This window comes from Lutjanus erythropterus, chromosome 3, assembly GCF_056507025.1.
Source record: "Lutjanus erythropterus isolate fLutEry1 chromosome 3, fLutEry1.hap2, whole genome shotgun sequence".
In the NCBI taxonomy this organism is placed as follows: Eukaryota; Metazoa; Chordata; class Actinopteri; order Lutjaniformes; family Lutjanidae; genus Lutjanus; species Lutjanus erythropterus.
Window position 1 is genome coordinate 13117224 of NC_139319.1, and position 24903 is coordinate 13142126.

At 39.6% G+C, this 24903-nt stretch overlaps 2 protein-coding genes across 2 annotated transcripts; both read right to left on the reverse strand.

The window, feature by feature from the left end:
- Positions 1-66: 66 nt before the first annotated feature.
- On the reverse strand, positions 67-19405 carry klhl2 (kelch-like family member 2). Its single transcript, XM_084715085.1, has 15 exons — positions 18921-19405; positions 13992-14111; positions 13770-13876; positions 13526-13647; positions 11496-11658; positions 11185-11294; positions 10966-11082; positions 7673-7822; positions 6341-6458; positions 4389-4586; positions 4133-4234; positions 2595-2723; positions 2316-2456; positions 2081-2224; positions 67-1646 (listed from the first exon to the last, which is right to left on the reverse strand). Exons 1-15 carry the CDS (start codon positions 18986-18988, stop codon positions 1618-1620), a joined length of 1818 nt encoding a protein of 605 aa, XP_084571211.1. The 5' UTR covers positions 18989-19405; the 3' UTR covers positions 67-1617.
- A 2875-nt stretch (positions 19406-22280) lies between these two features.
- Positions 22281-24691, reverse strand: med28 (mediator complex subunit 28). The gene is made up of 4 exons (XM_084712640.1): positions 24502-24691; positions 23370-23436; positions 23162-23274; positions 22281-22771 (listed from the first exon to the last, which is right to left on the reverse strand). Exons 1-4 carry the CDS (start codon positions 24658-24660, stop codon positions 22568-22570), a joined length of 543 nt encoding a protein of 180 aa, XP_084568766.1. The 5' UTR covers positions 24661-24691; the 3' UTR covers positions 22281-22567.
- Positions 24692-24903: the final 212 nt, after the last annotated feature.

Here is a 24903-nt window from a genome sequence, read left to right on the forward strand (position 1 = left end):
ACTTATTTTGACATGCATTGTAGGAAATTAGTCATGGTTTAGTTATTAAAATAACACAAACAGCACTTTTCGATTTCAATGTTTTACTGATTTGGCAAAGTTTTAAAAACAGATTATATCATTTCACAGCTTTAAATACAAGAAGCATATTTATTAATGATAATATAAAACAAGTAATGAAACATTTTCAAAGTCATTAGCCTACATGACATTCCTCAATACACTGACAAGAAACAGCGATACCAGTTACTATTATAGCAAGTTTCAATAATAGGAGGCGAGGGAAGAGAAAGAGACTGAAGAAAAAGAAAATAAAGAGAGAAAGAAAGAAAGAGGAGGTTTGGTCACTTTCCAGAAAGAGAGAACAGATCAGTAAAGTCGTAAAGAAGAGAGACAGAAATAAAGAGACATAGTCAAATTGGCACATTCATAGTACGTCAGGGTGTGCAGTAGTTAATAGGGTTGCTACACCAAGGAGGAGGAGGAGAGGAGGAGGAGAGGAGGAGGAGGAGGAGGAGGAGAGGAGGTTAGAGCTGGGGACCATGCAGTGAGTTCAGGCTGTTGTTGTCATTAGTGGTCACAACCACAGCAAAGATGGCTGCCAGGTGACAGTAAAGCACTGATACATCTGACCGTTTTCACCTCAAAACAGCTTCTCCCTCTGTCTGTCACTGGTTTTGGCAACAAGAACGAGGCGTCTCCTTCACCAGAGGAGTTGTATTCCAGTGAAATCATCTGTCTTTTTTTTTTTCTTTTAGAAGAAATGTACATTTTCTGCAGCTGCTTCTCCCCCAAACGTTCTCGAATGTGTTTCTTTTATGTCAGAAAAGAGGTGCAGAGTCCAGCTGAGCTCTGTCCACTAACAGTACTCGAGACATAAACACAGCAGCAGCAGAAGAAGAAGAGGGAGGCGGGGGAGGGGTGTGTAGTTTTTTTTTTTTTTTGACATTCAGGCACTCTTGAACAGCCACACTGCAACACTGTAAAAGGTCAGAGGTCAGACAGAGTGCGTTCATGCGGCGTCGGACCGGGCGTCACCACACAGACAAACACACATGCTCACATGTGCAAGCAAAGGAGCACCTTTAAATGCAAGCGCGCACGCACACACACACGCACACACACTGACACACACACACACAGACACACACACACACACACACACACTTCTCAGGAGGATAAAAACGAAGGAGAAACAAAGATTTCAGTCTGTGCCTCCTCTCCCGTAGATGAGATCAGTGGTCTCTCTCATGTTAACATCACTAATGTTAAAGTAACGTTGCAGTTCTAGTAGCTTCAGTAGCGTTCCAGTGACACTGCTGTGGTTCAGTGGTGCTTCAAACTGGGTTTTGTCCAGTCGCTGCGGCAGTCCTGCCAGCGAGGGGATTAAAACGCGGGTTCAATCCGCCCCTTTGTTACAGCTGCCCCCCGATCAGGTAAGTGCAAAAATCTTCATCATCCTCTACAACAACAATCTCGTCATTTTCTTCATCTTCTTCGTCAGTGCCGGTGCTAACGCTGCCCAACATCGAAGCATTGGCATCATAGACAGATCCAAGATCAGTATTCAGCAGGAGAATACGTTCTGCTCCGAAATAGCGGCAGGTGTCAGAGCAGTCATAAAGGCTTGTCGATCACAGTCACACCTGTGGTTGAAAAAAAAAAAATCATAAGTCTGTAATTATTATTACATAATTATTATCATTCACAGCAAATGTCTAATATAAATAATGAAAAAAGTATACAGCTACATTGTATACAGCTTTACACCTTGCCTTCATTTTGTATTCAAGGATCCATGAATATGCAAATAGCCCCGTCCTCTCTTACCTCAACATATCATTGATGGTGTAAGCGATAAAGTTAATCAACTGATTGCAGGTACTGGTGAAATCAACAGGGAGTTAGCATTAGAATAGTTCAGTAAGCTCCTGAGTGAAAATAAAAGTTGATAACTATTAGAAAACCTGTTCACAAACAGCTCATTTTGCTGTTTAGACCATTTTTCCTGGGTTTGCAGACTAACGTCTCACTACAGTTTGGATGTTTTAGCCTGTACGTTCACGTGTTGCCTACACACCTGCATAACTGCGTCCTGTGCTCATGCAGGTCGGCAGTAGCGTCCACTTGTCCGAGTTTGGATTGTAGAACTCGACAGAGGCCAAATTACAGCTGCCGTCGTCTCCTCCCACCACATACAGTAAGTTGTTTACAGCACACACACCTGAAAAGATAAACACACACGCAGTGATGATCACTGGGAGTCCGAGAAACATCTCACACCTGAGGATGGACAGACGGCGGGTCTGTCTTACCTGCGTTACGTCGACACATGTTCATGTCAGCTACCTGCCGCCAGCTGTTAGAGGCCGGATCATAAACTTCACAGCTCTTCCTCACCAGCGGACCATCGTGACCCCCCACAGCATAAAGTAAACCTTTTAACACGCCTACACCTGAGGAACACAGTGGATAAAACAACAATTTACAAAATCTGATCATCAGATTTAACAAGCACCTCCTTTCCCTTTCCCTTTTCTTTTTTTCTTTTTGAAATTAAATTAATTTGTGATAAACCGCACAAACACACTTACCTGCTCCGCTGCGTCTCGTTCCCATCTCTGCGATGTAGCTCCACGTGTTGGTTTTAGGGTTGTAAGCTTCTACTGTACTCAAACATTGTCTGGTCGCACCATCGTAACCTCCAACTGCATACAGGATCCCTGAAAACCACACAGGAAATGCATGTAGTTCATAACTTATGATGACAAAATAATGGAAACATGTTCCAATACAATGTGGCAGCCATGCAAGAAAAACTGACAAAGAGGTTTTCATGCAATATACTCGTTTAAAGGTGCAATATGCAAAATTTGGCCACCTGTCACATTCATACTCCACACAAATCTGAGGCAGCAGAGTAGAAAGAGTAAACATTAACTGCTGCTAACAGTAGCTGTTGTTAGCGAGTTAGCTCAGTTAATCGTGCAGCTAGTGGAGCTTTAGACTGTCAGGAGGGGGAGGTTTTTGGGCCTGAGGCAGGGGAGACCCAGCAGGGAACGCTGGCACGGTCCAATGCCTGAATGAGCACCAAGCGAGCCGGCAACAGAACCAGGCTCAGCAGCCTGCCAGTGATCCCGACTGGACCAGGACTAAACGCAGCCTCTGAGACCGGCGGAGCCCAGTTTGACGACGGTGAATACAGTGGCCAGGTGATTTATAGAGGCTCTGAACAGTACTCTGACTCTGGGGACAACAGAGACACGGCAGGCAGGGACATGAGAGGCGTGAGGCGGAGGAGGAGGAGGGAGTGGGAGGTCGGGCATCAGCAGCGTGTACAGCCAGAATATTTTCACATCTAACTGCAAATTAAGCATCTATTTGGACCAAACCAGAGTTAGTGAGTGTTGAACAGTGGAGAGACTGACCGAGACAATTTTGGTGAGTTTTCTTTTATTTATGTGTCTTTCAATGACATGGAAAGTAAGATTTTTGTCTGACAAAAGAGAGAAATTTGTATTTTTCTTTTGAAAGTGGAAAATAGATGTAGGAATATTTGGTTTCCTGTAGGGCCGTACTAAATGCTATGAGAATTCAACACTTTGTTTGTTGCTGGGGTATTTGATCAGCAAAATTAGTATTTGAATATATACATGGCCACCTCAGTATCGTTCACTTATTACTTATTATTCAACTTATTGCATGTCTGTCTAATGCATACAAAGTTCAGTGGAGATCTCTGCAACACTATACACAGATGTGTCTTGGGCACACTGTCAAAACTGTTCATACTCTGTTGATAATTAGTTATCTTTTTTAAATGTTTTAAACTACAGTTCTTACATATTGCACTTTTAAGAAAACAATTATTTAGCTTGTATTCAGCTTTTTTTGACTATATAACTTTGTGGGTTACACATTTGTTGATAAGGCTGTAATCCCTTTATTAACGCTGTTTTTCAAACTAATACATTACTGTATCAAGAGCCTCAAACTATGGCTTCAACACCTCTAAAAATAAAAACTGCATTGATTGCAGGACTGTTGCATATGTATTTCTGTTATTTTCTCCACACACCTCTGATGTGTTTCTAAGTGCAGACTGTAAAACTGAACAGGGAGCAGTATTCACCATTGACAACACCCACTCCTACGCTGCTCCGCCGGGTACTCATGGGTAACACATGGAACCACTCGTCTGTTTTCGTGTTGTACGCCTCGATTGTCGACAGACCTGCAAACGCACACAGAAGAACAAGTATCACCATGACACCACGAACTATAAAATACCTAATTCATTTCCTATTGGTACGCAAATTAAAAGCCTGTAAGGATTTAGTGTCTCGTTACAGCAATTCAAAGGACATTTTGACGTCACACGACTGTACCTGTGCTGCCGTCGAAGCCGCCCACAGCGTACAGGAGTCCGTTGAGCACAGCGGCCCCGAGCGTTGATCTGCGGTCCTGCATGCTGCTCACGCTCGTCCAGCGGTCCATCATGGGGTCGTAGCAGTCGACCGTCCGCACGCGCAAAGAACCGTTGAAACCGCCAACCGCATACACACACCCACTCACATACACCACACCTACAGTAAAAACACAGGAGATACACACATAAACAAATGCTGAAGCGACCTCGGAGTGGAAATGTCATGAAGTTTACAGGGAGGGGCAGTTTTGTTCAAGGTTACACTTGTTTCTACTCAAGTAGAAACCTGAGACTCGTGGTAAAAGGCACTTTAAAACACCAAGCTTTGTCACAGCATCTTGCAGTCCTGCAGTCAGTGTCCATCACTGAGGACAGAGCAGTGCTGATGGCACCTTTGTTCTTATATTTATTGTTTTCAGATTAGGTTTTAGTGCCTCCTGGTTCCCATGAAAAAGACTGACGCCAGAGGAGTTACTGAAAGACGTCTGAACTGAATATAGTGTGCATTTTACAGTGGTGGAATGTAACTACTCAAGTACTCAAGTACAATACTTAAGTACAGTTTTAAAGCACTTGCACATGGCTTGAGTATTTGCATTTTTACAGTACTTTATACTTCTGCTCCACTACATTTTGGATGCCAATTTTGTCATTTTTACTCCGCTACATTTATTTGAAAACATTAACTTAAGTTACTAAGTACTAATAACTAATATAACTAAGTAACTAATTAATTACTAATAAACTCGCAGAGCCAGATTATTATACAAAATATAAATCAACAAATCAATTCTGATGTACTTTTATGGATTAAATTATCCAGCAGTATATGCAGTATTTAAATTAGCTCCACTTTTATGCAGCAACATTAGTGATGTTTACATTAATTACAGTCAAGTAATATATTTTTACATTTATATATGTTTTAATTGTTTGATTCCTTGCGCTTAAAATATGTGTGAATAATTCAAATTGCATAAAATCTCCTTTTTGTAGTATTTGGAAATAGGTTTTGATTGTTGTTTCCTAGTAACTGTGTGCCTTTATTTGACTTTTTTAAAGACGGAGCTTGGAGGTAATCTTTTTTTTTTTTTTTTTTTTTAAACTCTCTTCTCTCAGTAACGATTCTCGATGAATTTGATTTAATAATTTAATCGTTTTGTAAACTGACATTTGTTCGCGTCAAAGCAAACAGTTAAACTTTACTTAGAGGTCCTGTTGATTTTTTTCGATGCAGATTAGGATGACGGGAATTAAAAGCATCAAGCTACGGCTTCATTCAGTGGAAGACATGTCAAAATCATGCCAACAGGGGGCGCACTGGAAGGATGATGCAGTTTGTAACAACAACCAGACCACCTGTGCAATAGTTAGAGGTAAACAGGAACACCACAAACTATACCAGGATACCCAAGATTTGACTTTAGTGCCATCATAATGGGTCAACAAGGCCTGTTCCCTTTTCATACACTGCAAAGAGATGCAGCTTTCTGTTCTCTGGTATTTGGAGGCCATAACCTTGTATTGTTAGAAAAACAATATCCTCCACTTTACTGTGAACTACTGAGTAACCAACTGATAAAATCTGCATATATCACCTCATACAAGCCGTATGAGAGGCTGTGTTCATGTCACTGGAAAATATATCACTTTAATTAGACCAATGAACAACTGTTATCAATCACAGATTTATCAATCTTATATGGATACAGTATATTAAATATTAACCTTGTATGCTATTTGCTAATAACACTGGTAATATATCATGAAATCTGTCCAGTTTACCCGTCATGTTTACATATCGCTGGCCGCTGGAAGGCGAGGTCCTGCTGATAAGCTTCATTCTATTAACTAAAGATTTACAAACCCCATCAATTGTGATGCAGTTTATTGTTACTGAGGGTTTCCCACCTGCTCTGCACCTCCTGGTCGGGAGCTCGGCCACCTGGTACCATCGCTGCTCCTCAAAGTCGTAACACTCAACACTGCGGATGGCCTTTGGAGCCTGACCTCCGACCACAACCATCACCTGAACAGAGGAGAGACAGCGGTGGTTTTTCCTTTTCCTTCGTATGTGTGTGTGTGTGTATGTGTGCGTGTGTGTGTGTGTGCTTGTCGAGGCGTGTCAACCCTTTATTTAATTCCAGATAAACACTTAAAGTCGATTTTAGTAGTTGTTTTCATGACTAAGTTTTTATTGTTTTTTCCTTTTTCATTCATTTTTGGGGGCTAACAGTTCACATGAAAGTGCCATAACAGAAATTGAATTTACAAAACTCATCTATTCAGGTGGATTATCCCATAAACCTTATGTACACTGCTTTCTATTCACATATTAACATGGCATAAAGTGAAATAAACAAAAATAAATAACTAAGTACATAAAATAAATGCTACATTAACCCGTATACTCAGGATAACACAGAAAATATCAACATCGGTGTGCTATTCACATTCAAATAAAATTCCAACTTCTATCTACTCTTTCTTTGACCCATGAAGTTGTCATATTCAGACCGGGTCATTTGTGAATCAGCTGCTGAACCATAACATCACTAATAGTTAGCTGGAGAAAAGCAGAGTTCACATCACTGCTAAGTCCTTTCAGAAATATATGTTTTAATCCTGTCAGTGAAAATCAATTAAAAAGACAATTATTACCAAGTTCTCACTTGCTCACAACTGTTTGCAGCATACAAGTGATTACACTGAGAGCAGGTTGCATAAAGATGACATTTCAGTCTTGGTCTGTTTGGTCTGAGGTGTATTTGTGATTGTGGTGGAATAATGCAGACTGCATCATGAAATTCAACAGAATAATGATTGAGGGATTCACAAATAAATTATCTTATTTACCGCCTTTATTATATTTGATAAACACATTTTCAATATGGTTTTATGACATGATTTTAAAGAGGCCAGTTCCTGTCTGCAGTGCACTGATAATCCACCAGGGGGCAGAGGACATGTCTCAGATTGTATACAACAGGTTTTTCAGGAAAGAACTGATCATACTGATGTTGTACAGATCTCATTTATCAAATTTGATGAAAATGGCATCACAGAGTTAAGTCTGATTTACTTTAGCTAAAGTAAAAATATAACAACAACTTTTACTTGTACTGCTGTAATGTTTGACCAGGAGTATCTATACTTTGATTTAAATAGTGGAGTTGTGTACTTTGTCCACCTCTGCTTAGCAAAGATTGAGTCGTCATATCTCAGTCGAGGGTGTGCGAGTACCTTTGGACAGCAGGCTGGCGTCCTCATGCGTGTGCGTGCAGTTTTCATCAGAGCTCTCTGGTCAGCTGGCAGCAGGTGGTACTTCATGGCCTCGATCAGGTAGTCTTTACACGCACTGCTGTTCTTAATCAGAGACTCCTCCTCCACCCGCTAACACAACCGCAACAGACAGAGAGCGAAGACAATTACAATTACAGCACGCAACAATGTCCATCGTGGTACTGGATTTTCTTTTTCTTCATCACAAACACTCTGTGGATGTCAAATTGACACTAGAACATCCAACAAACATTTGTTGAATTAAAGCTACAATGCTGCAGGTACCTGACTTTTACTAAAACTGTATGGATTTTCTTTTTTTCTTTTTTAATAAATTAGACAAAAGGCAAAGAAAATGTTGACATTTTTCAGCTTCCTAACAACTCAAATCACTGGGTCCCAATCCAAGGTCCTGGACCCCCACAGGGGGGCGACGAAAATCCCAGGGGGTCTACAAGGCTTCGAGGTTGTTACTTAGGTTGCACTGTAGCTAAAATCACAATTTCTACTAAAGTCTGGAGACAAAACTACTTAAAACGATGCCTTTTTTTTGCACTGACTCAATAATAGTGGGCTACTCAGTAGACCAGACCTCTGTGACCTCTACAGCTCTGTGATCATGAATCATTCTTATCCTTTAGGTATGAATGAGTGTGTGTGTGTAAGCCTCCTCTGTTAGGCTGTTAAAAGAAAAATATTAAGGTTACACTAAAAAAGAGACAGTTACCAAAGGTAAAGGCTGGGGGGCTCCAACAGAAAAATGTTTGGGAACCACTGATTTAAAGCCTTTTTACCAGCCTTGTTTTTTTTAAATGAATTTTTGGTGATTCCATTGTGATATTTTACTCTTATTGTGTTTTCTGATGTTTGTAATGTAAAGTTTTTATGGAATTTAGTCATTTTTTCCATCTTTCTATTGCATTTCATAAATGTGTCTTGAAAGGCGCCATATAAATTAAGTTTTATCATTATTATTATTCCTATTATAAAATGACCACACATTTTGTTTTGTGTGTCCAATATTGAGTCCATGCTTCAAAATTCATGTTTTAATTACTTGCTTACATTCCCCTACTTACCTTTTTTCTTTGCTTTCACCTAAACTATCAGCCAGTATTTCTGCATTTTATTGTTCATATTTCTATATCATATATTATGATATGACGCACAATCTATGGAGATGTAACCAAGTATTTCACACCACACTGTACAATGTACTGTTATGTATGTGAAGACTACATTTTTGAATCTTTGAGGAAAGAAAACAAGGTTTGTAGGTCACTTGAGAAATGTCTGCTTTAAAGGTTGGATGAATCTCTCCTCAGTTTTATCACAGACTGTGTAAGTCATCTATACCTGCAATTATTCCCTTTTTTTTTCAAGGCCCGCTATCTTGAGAAATAAGAGGTTACAGTAAAAAGGACGTCTCATCGCCAGTCTGCCCTTGGAGTTCACTTGGCTGAAAATCTTCAGTGATCTGATGTTTTTGCCACCTCATCCCTGTTTCAGCAGAAAAAAAAACTAGTTGGACAACATCTCCTGTAAACTGGATACGTGGCAACATGTTGCCTGGCTGTGTGCAGGCAAACACAGACAGACAGAGTATTTATGCAGCCCGGGTGTCGAAACAAGAATGACGCCCACGTAAGCACAGAGCACATAAGCAGCAGCCATAGTTGAACTACGGTTAAAACGTGCAAACTGAGCCCTGACTTTCAGTTTTCTGCAGCTTAAAACCTAAAACTCATCTGCCTTCGATCAGAGAATAACTGGGGATGTTACTCCGTCATTAGCTTAGCTGTGGTTTAAAGTTTCAGATGGGTTCAAACTTGTATTTTCTAGGGCTGCAACTAACGATTATTTTCATTATCAATAAGTCTGCTGATTATATTCACAATTAACTGATCAATTGTTTGGTCTCTAAAATGTCAAAAAATAGTGAGAGATGCTGATCACGATCGCCCAGAGCTCAAAGTGACGTCTTCAAATTGCCTCTTTTGTCCAGCTAACACTCCAAAACCCAAAGACTCTTTGTTTACTGTCATAAATGACAAAGAAAAGCAGCAAATCCTCACATTTAAGAAGCTGAAACCTGCTCTGAAAAGATCAAAACAGTTGGAAACTAACTTTTCTTTGGTTGATAAATTGATTAATTGCTTGCCAGTTCCCTTTATTGGACAGTGACGGGTGAAGAGACGCGCAGGAAACAGGGAAGTGAGAGTTACGACATGCAACAAGGGTCACCAGCAACAGTACCGTAACACCTCAGCTACCATGGCACACCTTAGCAATCGTCAGGAGTGAAGTAACTAATTACAAATACTCAAATTACTGTAATTAAGTATTTTTTGGGGTAGAACTTCAAGTCTGCAGTTTTACTTGTACTCAAGTATTCATCACATGTAATCTACTTACATACTTTTAAAATCATAGTTGAGTACTGAGTACAATTTGAATTAATATCATCACTTTCTGCATTTTAGTAGCCAATCAATCAATCAATAATCAATGCAGTAATTGCACATGATTTGTATCTTATTAATTATTAATGGTTAACCAATCAGTGTTTTCAACTATTGGTTAAGGAAAACACACAAAATTTGCAACCCCAGTTTGACGGTGGTATCAATGGTTAAAAGCAACTAGTACTCTTGAGTAGTTTTTGCAACAAATACTTTGTAGCAGCGTAACAGTACTTGTACTTGAGTCTGATTAAAACACAACCACAAGTCCAGTAGCTGGAAGGAGGTCAGTGTGTCTGTTTGGTCAGTTTGCCAGAAATGTGTGTGACTCACTGAGGTTTAAATGTAAGATAAAATTGAATTATTGATACAGCGGTAGATTAAGTAGGGAGACAGCACTGATGTGTTGTGATGTAAACTGTTGGTGCACAGTCAGAATGTGAAGCTTTTGTGGACCTCAGGAAGACGAGCTCCTGCAATGCTACAGCTAAATGGGACCCTAATAAAGTAAACTGCACTTGTGGAACTGCATTAGTTATTAATGTTGCATCGATTCTGTAGGCCACTGTCAAGAGTGGAAATCTCAATGCACAACACGTCACTCATGGTGTGATCACATCCACTCATACAGATGAATTGTACAGCAGGAACAACAGTAGGAACAAAAGTCTAGTTTGACAAACAGCTGCAGCTTTGAAGCCCTGCATGTCCTGGTTTAGCTGAGCCTGTTCTAGACGTGAAGTGGCAGAACAACAACCCCGTTCACAAACACACAGACGCAGAGAGTCGTACCTGCACCAGGTATTCTCTGGAGAGAAGCGGCAGGCGGACGTGTTCCATCAGGTGAGCCAAGTGTTCCTGTCGGACATCTTTATCATGGTTGACCCAGGCTATCACTGCCTCAAAAACCTACACGGTAAAGCACACAGAAAGTACACATTTTAATCACTTCAGTCATGTTGTACTTCTGTGTACACCAAGCCGCGCGTGTGTGTGTGTTTGTGTGTATACCTTCTCCTCCGTGGGGATGGTGAGCTTGTCGCTGGCGATCAGGCTGGACACCTGCTCCATGCCCAGATTGAGGAACTCTTCACTGCCAACCACCTCAGTGAAATGTTGCTCTGTCATGACAAAAAACAAAAAAAACTTTGTGACTGCTTACTAAAAACATTTATATTAATTAAACCTGCTCTCATTCTGTCTCATCCACTGTCCCACATCCTCCAGGACACACAACCACATTTTATCACAGGGCAGGAGCTGTTCACGCACACGCATACAAAAATAGATGTTCACACACACACACACACACACACACAAACCTGCGTAGCTGTTGGCCTGTGTGAGGAGCTGCGAGCAGGCGTGCAGGTCAGCGAAGGCTCGTATTCCCAGACAGTTGGATGGATGAAGCTGAGAGCTCAGGAACTCACAACAAGCTTTCTTCACCTCGTTCAGCTGCAGCAGACCTGCTGCAGGCAGCAACGCCTGTCAAACAAACACACAGAACATCCTGCATAAAGTGGCGGTTCTGGTACGTTATGATGCAGATGAACCAAAAGTCCTACGCACGCTGCAGTGGTTGCATTTTTAAAATTAAGTTTGATTTCTCCGTCATGCCAATCAACTGGCCCCTCCCACATGGGATTACAAGACAACACATTATAAAACGTGCATCCTCCTGTAAAGGAGCAAAATAAATAAAATAAATTGCCACATTGTTAAGTATTACTATATTGTCTCAAGAAAAAACTAATTTGATATAGATTCAAATGACCTGAACACTGAAAAGAACTGCAACAAACCCACAGTTTATCTTGACTTTCTCCACATAACACTCTAATCTAAATGCTTCATATCTGTTCTGGCAACTCAATCTTTGTGCATCATCCATATTTACAAAATCAGTCCGTTTGTATATTACTAAACAAAGTATTGCACAGTCCCCAGTGAAAAGGGCATCAGAAAATTAAGTTTCAACCGAAAGTGGTAAAGCATCAGAGCTCAGCTGGAAACACAAAGATCTTTGCTTTTTCAATTATATATAACATAATTCATCATCATCCTAAATTTATTTAAATACATGCCCGTTCATAGAAAAGATCTGGGGGGGATCATCAGCTATCATGATTAAAAGTAATTAAATGAAATGACACTACATTATATGTTATACGCAAACAATTTTTTGTTTACTTAAGAGTCACTTTAAAGGTCGACCATCATTTCACAAATGTAAAACATAATTTCTGATGAAACAGGTTGTTGGGACAGGACAGAGAAGTTGATTCATCTGAAAGTGAAAAGCAGTGTGTTTGGTTATCAGTTATAAATTAAAAAAAAAAAAGGCAGTTTCGTTTGATTAGATCAGCCCCGTCCCTCAGACACAGGGACACACAGACCTGCAGGACAAAGAGCAAAGGAGAGATACAGAGACGGTGATATAATGATTGGTCCTCGGCTACAACTAACGATTACTTTCATAGTTGATTAACTGGTTGATTATTTTCTTGATTAATAGTTGTTTGGTTCATAAAATGTCAGATAATGGTGAAAAATGTTGATCAGTGTTTTCCAAAGCCCAAAATTATGTCCTCAAATGTCTTGTTTTGTCCACAACCCAAAGATATTCAGTTTACTGTCATAAAAGAGTAAAGAGGCCAAAAAATATTCACATGTAAGAAGCTGAAATCAGACTTACAATCAATGAATCGATTAATTGCTGCAGCTCTAGACTGGTCGCTACATTTTTATAAAGACACAACCTAACACTCTGCACGCTGTTTCTGGCCGGGGGCTACATGCCACTGCCCAAAGACGAACACCCAGAAATGTCCTGAGCACAGCAAAATAATGAGAAAATAAGAAAATATAGGCATAAGGGAGAATCTCTAAAGATACAAAATCACCACCACACACTTCTAGTATTTGATGATTGCCAGGGATTATTTTTATATGAGTCTATACGTTGTTTTTTTAGGAAAATGAATCCTGCATAACATGCCTTTAAAGATCTCTGATCTTACTGATCAGCTCCATGTCAACTGGGGTTTAAGAGTAATCAGATTAATGCAACGCAGATTAATGTGTTCATCCCTTAACCTTCTAAATTAAAGTCATATGTTTGTGTGTGTGTATGTAAACAATCACTGATGTTGCATATGTCTAGCCAATAAAACAGACTAAATGACAAACAAATAATGTCATAAAATAGCCATTTAGTACTCAGAAATTTGGAATATTTAAGCTAAAACAGAAGTGTCTGTGATCTCATCAACCAGTTTAAAATGCAGTGTTGAATAAGAGGATGCAGGTCTTCAGATGAAGCATTTATGTGAGTATAAATGTGTGTGTTTACCTGCACGTTGTCCTCTGTGACCTGGATCTCTGCTGTGTAGATGTAGTCTACCAGCAGGCCCAGAGTCCAGCCGTCCATCTCCTTTATCCTCACTCGTTTTGCTCTGCTCTCCGCCATCTCACCTGTCGGTACACAAGTGTTAGACATCCATTACCACATGGGACATAATATCTCAGCAGCATTAAAAGAACTTAAAGAAGCAGGCGCTGAAAAATAGGGCGCAAAGATGGAGGAGCGTCCTCACCTGTGAACATAGCGTGGAAGTAAGGGCTCCCAGCAGCCAGAACCACCCTGTGAGCAGCAATCTCTACATCCTCCGCCACTATGGTCACGTCACACAACAAGCTCTGGCTGCACGGGCATTCAAGGGATCGAGAGGCGAGAGGTTAAAGTCATAACGGCGGTTCACAGAGGATTTGGGGACGATGAGACAACAAAGAAGCAAAGAAAGAGGTGTGTGCATCACCTGCGCAGCTCGTTCATGACTTTGAACGCCTTCCTCATGTGCCGAGGGTTGAGAGTGACAGGACCTTGTCTCTCGACTCCATCTTCTTTGTCCAGAGCGTGTGGACAAAGCCGAGAGCACCTGAGAGGGACAGCACAGACACATAAGCATGAAGCAAACAAACAAAAATAAACACACACATTAACTAAGTAACAGTGCAGTTTTTCATGAGTTGAAGACAAGAAGGACTTCTGTTCTCACAAAAGGTTTATTTCTCTCAAACTTTGTCCACAAATTTGTTTAAAAATCCTTAGTGGTGTGCACTTCTGCTTTGCCAAGATAATCCATCCACCTGACAGGTGTGGCATACAGACGTGCCGATTAAACAGCAGGATTATTGCACAGGTGTGGCTTGGACTGGTTTTTCCTTCCACTCATGAAAAATGGGAGCAAAGACAATGTCGCCTTCATATTTTGGTTAAAAATGAATCATGTCTGGCCATCAATACATGATTGCCACAATTATTACATAATCACCTGATCACAATCAAATGCATTGACTGAAATCATTTTTCATAGCCTAATCATTAGAAACAGCTCCATTCAAATGTATATCTGTTTGAAACTGACATTTCCGCATCATGTTTCACCATTTAAGGTTTAATTTGGTGCTCTTTTAATCATCTCATAGCGTCCCCTGGCTTTGTTGTGGTTTAACGACACCTGATCTGAGAATTCGCTCCACCGACTGTTGATCTTGAGGTGATCAATATCTATAATGTATTGGAAATGCACATTATTCGCATTTTCTTTTATGGCTTTTCTACAGATTTATTAAATTTGTGCTACATGGTCGTATATGACAAGAACATGGCCTGTTTTCACCATAGTTCAGCGTTTATTTCATTATTAGTCTTTGTATATTTATGGAAGTTAGACTGTCATATCTGCCCCGTGCATTTTTGTTTAAAAGGCACGCAGAAATTCATTGGACTTATATTGTAATAGTGGCATAAAATGAACAGAAAAAGACAATTATATTGCTAATCACAATCATCAGTGATTATGTCATGATCGTGACACTCTTAATGGCTGCTCCAAACCTGCAAAAATGAGAAGCTGTGTGAAGTTTGTTTGTGATCAGTTTGAACCTGGATAGGTCTATTTTATCAGTGAGAGTTAATGTCTGTTTCTTCAGTTATAATAAACTTTGTGTGCACTGATTTAGAAGATAGCACAAAGCAGTTAAAGTTTGCAGTTATTTTCTGAGATTTCTGCCTCTACACAATAGAGGTGAGCGTGGATTTTGTGTTTTTTTGCAGCGCTCAAAATATCACGAGAACATGGGATACTGTATGTAATATAATTTCTTATTTTGGGTGAGCAACCTTTTAATGCGTTAACGGGATTAGAGTTTGGTGGTATCTATTTTTTCATACGTTCAACCTGCCTGACATTTCAGTGGGGTACACAGTATATGGCGGTATTCACATGAAAAAAGAAACTAGTAAAAGCTGGTGGCAGAAGTCATTGTAACGTATCTGACACCGTCCATCTTAAAACGCTGTGCGTCTAATATGCAATTAGCTTTCTTAGAAAAGTCTTATTGTACTGTTATTGTATAGAATAATTAATAAATAGGAAATAATCTCCCTTATTCCTCAGATTCTTGGTAAAAAACTCAATGACACTTGTTGCCACGGATACCAGATGTATTCTGTGACTAATGAACTTCTTTTGTAGTTGGAAGAAATCATCACAAATTCAAGTTATATGTGGCAATATTTTAATGATTCCAAATCTAGTCAGTAATTGATTAGCTAGGAGACCTATAGAGCAGAAACGACCGACCAATTATTTCTTTTTCTACCTTAAAATAATGTGTCTGTTGGCAAAGTGCCATAAAGTATTTCTAAAAACCCTGGTACACCATAATACCGCTCCAGCCTAGACGGGATCTTTGTTTGATACGTCCTTAACAGCCAATCAGAAACAAGTATTTGCCGAGACCATGACTGTAAAATGATGTTAAGACTTCCAGAATGACAGGGAAGGAAAGGGAAGAGATGCAAGCACAAAAATAGTAATAACACCAGCACGGACACGCTACATGAAGAAAAGGAAACAGAGGTCACAGGTTGACAGGGGTATGACTGATTATATTATATATTATATATTATATTATATTATATTATATTATATTGCTGTGGCATGACGTGAAGAGTTGTTGTTTTGATTCTGCCACAATGCAATACTTTCTACAACAAACATGGTCATAAAATCTGCTACCTCTGAACAGCTGGGCTGGACTGTGGAAGGAGATGCTGCTTTATGTTTTATGTGTCATTTACTTTCCAATCCTGTGAGCACCACAAATTAAATCCCCCTTTGTTCTGAGGTGCGTAACGGTGTTGAACATTAGAACATATCGAACATTTAAAAACACGCGCAATATAAAGAAGAACAATTCAACAGAACCAGAAACTACATCCTCCAAACTGACCAGAAAGTTGAATAAACACCTCTCTAAAACCAGAACACAGGATACCTCCCACCTTCTCAGCAGTGTGTATGTGCCATTAAAGACCCGCCCAAACCAACCAGAAAGGGACTAATATTACCTGACCCCAGCTTTTATGTGCGTCAGGAGGTTTGATGTGATTTGATTAACCTTTGATTAACCTATCCTTTCTTTGGGAATATGCACCATGTGAGCTCAACGTAAACTAATCAGATGAGAAGAGCTTCTAACAGAGGGAGCATCCGCAAAACAAGACAACGACATGAGCTAATAATCGCCATGGTTGATTTCGTCCCAAACAAATTAGCAATTAATCAAATTACCTAAACCAGAAGTTTTGAAGTCGGAGGCTGCGGGCCTCCCCTCAGACAAAGCTTGGGAAAAGTCTATCGCTGCACAATTAATCAAACTATTATTGTAAAAAAGTAAATGTGTAACGAATCATTATCATAATGAAGTTGTTCTGGCCTACATCTCCAGATATAAGAAAACATGCTTGTTTAGTACAGACCCCAGCAAATGTCACATCATCAGGATTTTTATAGTTTTTCAGTGGTTTTAAAGGCTGGATTAGAAAAAAGTACTGTAATTATCAGAACTTATCAGACTGTTCTAGCTGTTTTTAATTATTTTTCTTTACCCACTTGGTCACTGCATCCACATTACTGAAATAATGTGGATTAAAAATCTAACTGACAGCACCAACAGTCATCAATACAATATTGCCGAAATATAGATATTGAGGTGTTTGGTCAAAAATATTGTGATGTTTGTAATACAACAAACTCACCTTAGCTACTTCCACCCTTTGGAGTACACAACATGTGGTCAGTTACGACATACATGATCAATAATTATTGATATCAACCGATATGAAACTTCACTGTCGTAGTAGGTTTTTCAGCTACATCACCAAGGCCTAACATATATATACAGTTTACTATAGAAGAAAATATGATTGCTATTTCTTACAGTAACATGGTGTCAGCGCACCAAGAACGTTGCACATTTCAAGAAAGTGATCATTTTATTATAATTTTATTAACGCTGTAAACTTTTGGAGGGAGGAGCCACAGACTCCCCTGTTGCACCCCCCGCCCCAGAAACATCCCTGGTTAGGGGAATTAATCACACTTTTTTTTTTTTAGATGTTTATAGATGTTATAGACACTTTATAAATTAATCAAATAATGTAACGACTGTCGATTAATTGATCATGAAAATGTAATCATTAGTTGCAGCTCTAGTCGTGACACATGGAAGGATTTCTGTGGTTCATTTTATGTTGTTGCTGTTACAGTGTTGTGATCATCCTTCACTGTATACCTGCATAAAAAAGCAAAACTTCCTAAACTTAGATTTTATGCATGCATGGTGGTGTGTTCTTAATACTATAAAAGTTTTCCTAAAATTAGACTAAAATACAGCAATATATTATTTTACTCACAGTAGTGCAATATAATATTGGATCATAACTAGGGATAAACGATTTTGAAAAAATCTATAATTGCTGCTATTTTAGTGATATTACGATATGATTTGCAGTATTAGCGGTAATAATAACTTTTACATCATTATTCTTATTTATATCAGCAAATGTAAAAATGACCATGATGTGATTTTTTTTTTTTTTTTTTTTGCAGGAATATGTGCCAGATTAAAATGTTTTTTAAGTCTGTTGAATTTGATGTGTAGGACAGGATATCTCTGCCTCCTGACATTCATTAATTTTAAATTTTTTTGACACATATTTTGCCTTTAACAAATATTGCACCAAATATTGATAATTGCAGAAAGCCATATTGCTATTCTGATAAAGATTTAGATGAATTGTGCAGCCCTAATCATAACCCCTGTGTCATGATATGTATTGTAATGTCAGATTCTTGCCAAAACAGCCATAGTAAATATGGCACAGAAATTATGGTATTTGCTTGTGAAATATAGTGGAGTACAAAAATAAAAAAATGAGAAAAACTTAAGTACAAGAGCCTCAAAATTTTGAATGCCTAATATAATATAGTACAAAAAAACACAAAACAAACCACTTATTATACACAATATTTTGCTCATGACAAAATCACGTGGTCCTTGTTTTCTGTCACAAACACACCCACACACACACGGCTTATATAGCAGTTAACACACACACAGTATACATCGCCTGTGCTGCCATAAACACCCCAACAATCATAACAACCAGAGCCAGACCACCACCCCTCCCTCCCTCCCTCCCTCCTCCCGGTCTGTCTGCAGCGGACAGGCTCGGTGCGTGTCCCCGGGTGTCGGTGCTCGGTCCCCCGGTCAGTGAGCAGCCACAACCGGCTGGCCGCTGTCTCTGTCAATGCGGCACCATCAGTCAAGCAGCCACTGGGAGACGTCAACACACACACACACTCTCTCTCACACACACTGACACACACACTTACAGCGGATGACTGTCCATGATTCCGGTGTTTTTCAGAGGCTGAAAACTTGGCCCAGCTGCATGCACCATTCCATATCCACGGAGTCTTTGTCTTTATGGGTCTAAATTCAGGCCGAGATCAGGTGTCCAGAGGCGGCCAGACGGGCTGACGGCAGCCCCGTTAAACCAGGCTGCTTCATATAAATACACAGCCCTGTACCGACTGACTGACTGACTGACTGACTGCGGTGACTGTCAGTGCAAACACGTTGATCAGCCCGGCTGCTGCTGCTGGACCCTGCAGACTGACTGGCTGCTTCTTCTGTCGACCCCCCGAAAAACACGCAGGGAAAGGAGGCACCGCGGCGTCAGACAGGGGGGTATTTGGGGTTTATCTGTCCCCCTCCCCTCCCTCTCCACCTCGTCCCTGTTGGGTGTTTCTGGGTGCGAGAGGCGGACGGACGAGGCTACCTGTTATTTTCCAATCGCTGATTAAAACGCACAAACAAGGACGTGTCGGCAAAGACGGTCCTCTGAGCGGCCAAGGCGTCCCACAAGAAAGCACTGTCTCCCTCTAGCTGTGGAAGACTGACAGCCACGGACACTCACATATCATAAATAATACTGACTATGCTCATGGTAAATAAACAAAGTCAAATATTTTACTACTTTAGATAGATAGATTTCATTCTTACAGGAGCCAGTTCAAAACAAAAGTAGAAACAAAAATCAATAAAACGCCAAATACTGAAAATTAAGAGATTAAAATATAAAATGAAAGCTAAGAATAAAGCTTAATGGACAAAAAGCTTATTGAACTGTACAATGATAATATCCAATACTCACGGCAGGATGGACTGTTTCACGCAATTATACTTTATCTTATGTTTTGTTGATGCGCATTGTTTATTTGCATTGTTTGACACATTTAAATCCTAGATTTTATTAATGCATAGTGATGCACCCAGTTCTCACATACTTTATTAGTATTGTTTTTTATCCTTTAATTGCATTTGCCCATTTCCTACTTATTATCCTATTTATATTCCTTACATATCTCTTCCACTGTGAGACTGAAATTTGCCTGCTTACTGCTTGTGTGTGGAGTCTTTATTCTTTTGTCCTCCCTGGTCCTTGTCTTTTTCTTTTCTATTCATTTCTGATGGATTTAGGTAGACACTGGAGAGTACGCCGATCAAGCCCCTGTGTTGTTTATGCACCTCTCCATCACATTTTATCTTTTTATGTATATATCAAGTTGTATTTTTATATATGTGTGTGACTAAATAAATAAATAAATACAATAAAATAAAATATAAACAGACTACAGGGGATCACAATATATAATCATTTTGTCCTCATATCTCCTAATTTTTTTTTACCGATTATCCGATTTGACTCTGTAACTCAAAACTTTGATGTATCTCAAAATTATGCTTACACTTTTAACTTCACATATAATTTTGACTTCATATTTTAAAAATTATGGCTTAGCATCTAATGTTTTTGAGTTAGTAACAGACTTATGATTGCCACTTAATAAGTCATTATTTTTGACAAACTGTTATTTACTAGAGGTTGCATAAGTGCCTGCAGTTTCTTCCCACGGGTTTTTATTCTGACCAAGTTGAATCAGTCGTACAGTGTCAGTAACTCTCTACCATACACCAAAACTTCCACATTCAGCCACATCCACCTACTTACACTGTAAATTATATTTTCACAGTTATAATTTTTACAGTTGAAATCAATCGTTGTGTTTTTAATGTGCATCTTATTGTGCACAGTCAATATAAATCCTGCACACAGTATATACTTTATAAAGACATGTACACATACATAATCATCCACTTCACATGAATCCATTCAGCATTTACAATATTTGTCATGTTTAAATCTTACAAACACTTGCATAGACTTTTTATTTAGGTTGTTAGTTACCGGTGCTTTGTTTGGCTTTGTTGTCCATGTTGTAGCTGTTATGTTTATTCTATCTTTGTGTAAGCACACTGAATGAAATGCAACAACGCAAGGAAAATTCCTTGTATTTGTGCACATACTTGGCCATTAAAGCTGATTCCAGTAACAAAGATTTGCAGCTAATTCAGTTAAGTAGCCATTATGTTCATCAGAAAATGTGTAAAAACAAGAAAAGAAAAGCCCATGTGGAGTTTTGTAAATACAATAATACTGTAAATCCACGTTTCCCCATGTTCTCACGCCAAGACCACAGACCCCTGTTTCGTAGAGAGCTTTGTCCCCAGAGTCCATCTGTGAAGATTAGTGTGTGGTTGTACTGTCAGTGGACAGGCGATAGCTGTGAAACTGGGGAGAACAAGTCTGTTGTGGTGTGAACTCACTGAATACATTAGAGACAACAGGCTGTCAGGAGGCTCAGTCATGGCTTATCTGAAGTCATTTCTCTGCCATGATTTCATACACAAGTGACGAGGACTTAAAGCTGTCAGGAGGTTATTCTTCTGACCCATAATGACAACAGTCCACTTTAGTATGTAATGTAAATCATCGATATGTTAAATAATGCATAATAGTTACAGCTATGTGTAAGTGATGCTAGTCTAGCTGCTCACTTCCGTATGCGACGGGCTTTGGTGATTAAAAGAGCACTCCAGTGATTTAGTGTTTTCATAAAGTCTGGGCACTTGTGAGGAACAGATTAAAACACACAACAGTCAAAACTGAAGCAAAACAGGCCCGGACTCCATGATCGCAGTTTAAACTGAGCTAACCCTGACGACATGGTCAGGGTTTATTTAACTCTTCCAGAGTCAAAAAAGACTTTACAGAACTGTCTTAACTGGCTGACTACTGGTGATTTACTGCACTGTATCGGTGTTAAATCCTTCAGTCTCAAATGATTGTCCTTTTTGCTCCTGTACAAAGTTCAAAAAGATTAGCATCCTTATTTAGAACATTCAGGACTTGACTGCTGAATTTCTTATTTGGTCAAGCAAAGTTGGCAACTTATTTAAGAAAGAAAGAAAAATGGATAGTGGACAGAGACGTCATTCTTAATTAGTTTTCAAGAGTCTAGTTCAAGCACGTGTGTGGATAGACCATATATATTATGTTATAATGGAGGATTTGGATGCTTTCCAAAAGATCTGGAAGACATACTTCTTTCTTTAAAGTACTTTAAAATCTTTTGGAGATGTGTTCCTTAAATTTAATTTGGGTTTCAATTGTAGTCTAGGGTTGTCTTTGTTGCAACCTATTGTAAATTCATCTTCATGTGTTAAAATGGTCGAATGCCCCTTTAAATTCTATAGAATGCACTTAACTTAATGCACAAAAATGTCAAAATGTGTGCACTGTACCAAAAGCAAGAAAATATAAATAAGACTTCAGTCAAGATTCAAAATACTCTCAAAAGTTATTTTATTTTTTACAGTAAAAAAGGTCAGCAACAGAAATATTTACATAAATCAAAATACTGAAATAAAACTATCTAAGTCACGATTTACTTCAGGTACGATCACATTACACTTCTGTCCTGCAAATATTCATTCCATCTCCTCTGACTGATAAATGCAGGCATGAGTTTCCTGTTTCCTTGCAGCTGACGTGCAGGTCAGAGTTCATCATTACATTCTGAGGGCGGGGCGGTCTGACTTAACAGAAGACTAATGTGACCGTACCTTTGGTGTGTTAGTTTGGTTTCAAAGGGGCGGGGGGCAGACTCGCAGAGGCCTGCTCCAGAAAGGCGAGCGGTCCAGGAGGAGGAAGGTCTGAGGGTTTGCGGTGCTGAACGCTCACATCCTCCAGCACTTGTTGCCAGTGGTGCAGTTTGGACAAGTGTTTCTGAACCAGCAATTCTTTCCTCTGTAGCTCATTACGTAACTCTGACACATCCTGAAGTGAGAAAAAAAAAAGAGAGAAGGCACATTAACAAACAGAGAGAAATAAATAATATGTAAACACTAACAGCATGTCACAAACGCAGGTCTAAGAAATAAAGGCAATAACAGTGAACCTTGGATTCTACACAGACAATGGTTTTCAATGAGGACTTTAGGATCTGGAGTTTGTTTTGTGCTTACATAGTTAAGTTGAGGATGGTAAGTAGTGTAGTAGTATGTGTTATGCAATATTCAGTTTGCTTTATTGTGGTTTTGTAACTTTGTTTTGGTAAGTAGCATTTAAATAAAGACATTATTGTTATTGTAAAGTGGATGGGAGCTGGAGAGGGCCACGTCAGAATTGTCCAGATAGGTGAGAGTCTACGTCAGTGTAATAATTTACCTCTTTGACCACCTGCTCTGGTTTCTGCACAGATAACTGAAGCCTTTTCTGTAAGAAGAAACACTCTGTCTGTCGAGCCACGTCCAGGAACTTTTGTATGCACTGGTCAACACCTGCAGTTAACAGGGAAATAGATATGAGATTAAAATTTCAGATAAAACTAACATAGACAAAAAATTATTAAGTTAAAATGAAAAATTACACTCACCAGTCCGGATCTCCTCCTGGTCCGTTCCATTAACATAGTCTTGGCTTACCAGAGATGCAAAACATGCCTGGGGATCGAACAAAATCAGTACATTTTGCTTTTAATGGCTGGTTCAAAATCCTGCTGAGATTCCTGATGTGTCAAATATTATTTGCCAAGAGTCTGTTTCCTCTTGAATGATACCAGCCTCCTAGCCTTGGTAATTGGAAAGAAGAATCTATCCCAAGGGGTGATAAATTGTACCTGGCCTCATGTGCCACACAGTCTGGACCATATTATAATGATTTGTGGGATACGAGAGATGCAATTATTCTGGGATACTAAGGATGGGTATAGTTTGAAAACAATTACGATTCCAGTACCAATACCAGTACCTTTAAAGTGATACCGATACCAATGGAGTACATCATTTGATTACTTTTTAAAAAGATTCTCCTTCATGAAGAAGTGTGTGATGATTGGCTGTGAACAAAATCATATAAACAGTCCTAAAAAACTTTAAAATCGTTGTCTTAAAATGTTGGGGAGATTCTGCAAGACTGTTTCCCTATGAAACTCCAGCAATGTCATGTGGACTAAAAAAAACTAAACCTTCAATTTCCATGGGGTGAGTCGATATTGACAGAATCACTTTAATTTTGAACTCTGCTTACAAAGCCAAAAAATGCTATCTTCAAGAGCAGCCTTCAGGTTTAAGAAATTCAGTTTACACACAGGATGGGATACATTCAATTAAATTTTTCCATTTCCATGCCAGTTGTCAATCTCATATGGGCCCCGTGTGTCACAGTCATCCCTGTCTTTGTTTCTGATAGCTGTTCTAATGTTGGGGTTTCGTCTTGGAAAAGGAGGCTGCAGTAGAGCTGGAGCCTGAAGCTAATGAGCAGTCTGAACGCAACTTAGCATTAAGCTAGCTCATTAATGTTAGCGTCTACAGACAAGCGTTAACTGTATATGATTTAGCTACTCAATAGAGACGTGGTAAACATGGCAAGCTTTCCGTTGCCTTCTGGTGTCAGGCCGCCGTATCCTGGCAACACCAGCGAAGGAAACGTTAGCCTAGCTTAGCCAAATTTGCTAACAACAGTTAGCACACACACAGCTAACCAAAGCTATCACATTAGCCTCCTACCTCGAAGGAAGCCTCCAGCTCATCCACCAGCGTGTTGCTTCCCGGGGCTCTGGGAGCGGTACCGGGGAAGCCCGGCTGGCCCGGTCCACCAGGACCCCCGACGGGATGCGCACTGGACGGCTGTTGACCAGAAAACATCCCACTCATGGAAGACGCCATCTTGATCTGAGTGTTGTCTGTCTGTCTGTCTGTCCGGCCTGAGCATGCGCACAGAAGAGACAGTTCGTTCTCAAGCTAAAAGTGTGTGGACAACCCTGTTATTGTTGTTAAGGCCGTGGTTTGGCTAGTTGCATTGATGCTAAAGCACACAATAATGTTCATTTTTATTTATTTTTAAATTTTTTATTATGTTTATGTGCATTTGCTTTGGCAATGTAAATATCTATTTCCCATGCCAATAAA